The following is a 3,537-nucleotide window of genomic DNA, read 5'->3' as shown; positions in this document are numbered from 1 at the left end:
CCGGGCTAACAAGACAAAAGTTACGCTACTTCCTCAGTTTTGTGTGGGTGCGTGTGTGTATTGCTTTTTGTAAAAAAAACAAAACGACGGTAATGACAACAACGAAGCACGGTCTCAACGAAGAGCCGTTGGCGACTGCAAACAAAGAGAGCCGAGAGCTGCACACGGGTTGGGTGTCATGTTACTGAAGGCGCTGTTTAAAACATTCGATCCCCGCCACCGCCTTCCCATTCCCCACCTCCAAACACAGCCGTGACGGACAAGTCGCGCTACCCAATGGCGAAAACAGAGGGAGTTTTGGCGCCTGGCCACCCTGGGCTTTTCGTCCAATAGAGAATGGGGCTAGGCGGGACGACGCCCTGGGTAGAATGGAGGCTCTACCAATGGCAAGAGTGTTATTGCAAAGAAATAGTATTATGCTAATCGATGTTTTGCTCGAACTCACTCGGTGAGAGCTTTAAAAAGCCAAGCAGCCCCGGGCAGGCTGGTAGAAGCGGAGTGAGGTACGGCGGGTGAGAGTGAGTTTGGGGCGCAACGGGTGGTTCTTTTGGGCTTAAAGGGCGGCGAAATCCTTGTCCTCCACTTCGACTCTGATTTGGATTTGTAAAGAGGCTCGGAGCCGCTCGGCTACTCTTCTTCGCCATCTCCACCTTCGGGCGAAGGAACCTGCCCGCTCCCTTATCGCCGCTGCCGCCACTATGTCCAACGTGCACCTCTCTAGTGCCTCGGCTCTGGAGCGCCTAGCGGCTCGCCGGACATTCCCCTTGCACGCTCGCACCGGGGTGTGCAGGAACCTGTTTGGTCCCGTGGATCACGACGAGCTCAACCGGGAGCTGAAGAGCAAGTTGCGGGAGATCTGCGAGGAGGGCCAGAGGCGCTGGGGCTACGATTTCCAAACCGAGACGCCGCTGGCCGATTCGGGCAGGCTGCAGTGGGAAGAGGTGGACGGAGAATCCGTGCCCGCTTTCTACAGGGAAACCCTACAGGTTGGGAGGTGCCGCTTCCCGGCGCTGATGGTCAGATCGACGGCTCCGCCTGGAGGCGAGGAGGCGTCCCTTGAGCCTGATCCCCGAGACCCTCACCAGGAGCTGGGGCTTTCTTCGACCCCCTCCCCACTTAGCCCGCACGACAACACGGCCGCCTTGGAAGGCACGACGTCGGCAGGCGAGGAGCGCCTCAGCCAGGAGGACAAGGCCGACCAGCGCCACAGCTACTCAGGGATTATAATCAAGCCTATCCCGTGTGTCGCTGCGGCTCTTAAAAGAGCATCGTCAACCGGCGTGGCTCACATCACAGGTAAGGCAGAGATGTTGCATCAGTCTTACCCGCCCGCATTAAAATATTTGCCCCGAGGCTCCCAACCTCCCCCGTTACGGGAAGCTAATCTCCCCCGTGGTCCGTCGTCGTCGTCCCCTTCCTCCCCCATTATGCGTGCTCTGGAGAGTGCCTAGACGTCGCCCCGAGGCGCTGGCTCTGTTTAAGATTCCGCACAGGTCCCTGGGGCTGGGCTGGGCTGGAAAATGCTTACGCAGCACATCGCGCTCTGCAGGCGAGTCCTTCGCGGCTGCCTCCTTTGCGACGTAAACAAACCCTACTAGCTGCAGCGCTCGGCTTTGGCGGACAGGGGGAGCCCAGAGCTCGGGCTGGTCGACGGCCATGCGAAGAGCCCAGCAGGGCGGGGTCCCTTGTACGCGAAGCGATTGTGTTGTTTTTTCCCCCCGACGGGTCCTGGTTCTAATGGGTGTGTCTCTGAAACGAAAAAGTTTTGGCTGCTGCAATGCTCCCCTCCTCCCCTCCCCCATCCAAGCCCGACTAATTTTTCTTCCCTTTACCCTCTTAAGATTTCTTCGCGAAGCGGAAAAGAGTCGTAGACAGAGCGGCCGGGGATCATAGCAGCCCGTTGGCAACTTCGGTCACAGCGGTGCCTAACGAGCAGACACCCCGGAAAAGGCTCCGATGAACGAGGTGAGAGCGCGGGCTGGCACTTTGAGTTTCCTCCTCTCCTTCCCACTAGCCCCTGCCCTGGACCATTCTCAAGGTCGGCCTCTTGGGCCCTTTTCCCCAAAGGAGAGGAAGGGAAGGGTTTAAATTTCAACGGGATTAGTACAACAATCGGAGGACGATGAGAGCGAGCAGTGAAGGACACAGCTCCTTTAGCACCGGAGCTAGTGAGCCTAGACCCATCTGTTAAATTAGATGGAGGACCTGAGGGAGAACCCCTTGCAGACTAGAAAGAGAAGGTAAATCTAACCCTGCCTTTAAAAAAACGCTGGAGTAGAAGCAAGCCTTATAGATACATTAGATGCTTTCCCTCCTTCCTGAAGTGTAGATCTGGGATGACATTTGGTGAACAAAGTGTACAAAAAGGAGAAGGCTGTTTCTTTCCTCCTTAAGACTCCCACAGTTGTGGTGACTCATTTGTGAATTGGGGGGGGGGAGTGGCCCAGCTTTTGTGTTAGCCTGTTCCCCTGAGCTGCAGTATCTGGGACAGTTTTCTGCACATACTTGACTAGTGGTGTGATCTTTTCTCTTTTCAGATTTTGCACTATATAACACCGAAGTGATTGTTTCCTTGGAAACACAAGAGCTTGAGAGGCCCTTCCTCTCCGTGTGTCAAAGGGGCTGGCGAGTGAGACCAGACCAGCGTAAGGAAGAAGAGTCGCCTGTTTGTTTTTTCCCCACTCCTCTTCTAACTCGTGCCCCGAAGGAACTGCTTGAATCTCCATGTAGCAAAAGTGGCTGACTACAAGTCGCCTGACGGAGCAGTGTTAATTTACAACTGTGCAATGTATTATGTTTTTTATATATATATAAATATATTAAAAATGTATTATGCCTAATGTGAGTACACTGGCCAGAAGTGTAAAAGCTTTAAAGTCACCTATATAAAATGTTTAATCTCTGCTGAATTCTCAGTGCAAAAAGAAACAAAACCCCACAAAAAAACAAAAGTATAATTTGTAAAAAAAAATGCAAACAACTTAAAGAGTTATACTAACTTATATTTTCTATTTATGTCAAAGGGTGGATAACTTTGGTTGACACCCAGTAGTGAGCTTTTGTGTCCCCCCCCCCCCATTTGGTTAAGCCAAAGGGCACTATATATTTGCTTTTGTTGTTATTTACAAAAATGTAAATTTATTTTTATAGTGGGATTTTGCATTCACAAAATGTAGCTATGAATCAAAATTACATTTAGTTATACTTGAAAGAAATCTCATAATGGTTCCTGAGCTGGTCTGTACCACTGCCATCCCAAACCTATGCTACAATGTTAAAATAAAAAGGAATCAAGTGTCTTGTTAACAGTATTTATTGCTTTTACTTTCACTTTTAAGCAGAACATTGTAAAAATGCACATGCACCCTTGTTTTCTTTTTAAAAATCCTCTCTAAATGCAGCTAATCACATATAGGTAGTCTTTCCGTTAGTGACCACAATTGGGAAAGGTAACTTGGTTGTTGTTTGAAGCAGCTGCTAAATAAAATTGTGCTTCAGCTTTTCTTTGCTTTTCAGACCTATTGAAGGTGGTAAATG

At 50.6% G+C, this 3,537-nt stretch overlaps 1 protein-coding gene across 1 annotated transcript; it reads left to right on the top strand.

Annotated features, from left to right (window-relative positions):
- Positions 1–414: 414 nt before the first annotated feature.
- CDKN1C (cyclin dependent kinase inhibitor 1C) lies at positions 415–3,311 on the top strand. The gene is made up of 3 exons (XM_014058139.2): positions 415–1,296; positions 1,842–1,965; positions 2,538–3,311. The coding sequence occupies exons 1-2, from the start codon at positions 699–701 to the stop codon at positions 1,958–1,960; spliced, it is 717 nt and encodes a 238-aa protein (XP_013913614.2). The 5' UTR covers positions 415–698; the 3' UTR covers positions 1,961–1,965; positions 2,538–3,311.
- The last annotated feature ends 226 nt before the right edge of the window (positions 3,312–3,537 follow it).

Source organism: Thamnophis sirtalis, unplaced genomic scaffold, assembly GCF_051295495.1.
Source record: "Thamnophis sirtalis isolate CommonGarterSnake01/CBP01778 unplaced genomic scaffold, rThaSir2_p1.2 scaffold_1, whole genome shotgun sequence".
Classification (NCBI taxonomy): domain Eukaryota; kingdom Metazoa; phylum Chordata; class Lepidosauria; order Squamata; family Natricidae; genus Thamnophis; species Thamnophis sirtalis.
Note: the sequence above shows the minus strand (reverse complement) of the source record. Positions and strands in the feature narration are given on the sequence as shown.

Bases quoted from the DNA above. Each gene is read 5' to 3' on its own strand.
- CDKN1C (XM_014058139.2), top strand. From the start codon at position 699: ATGTCCAACGTGCACCTCTCTAGTGCCTCGGCTCTGGAGCGCCTAGCG. The intron at 1,297-1,841 runs GTAAGGCAGAGA...TACCCTCTTAAG, and splicing joins CGGCGTGGCTCACATCACAG to ATTTCTTCGCGAAGCGGAAA.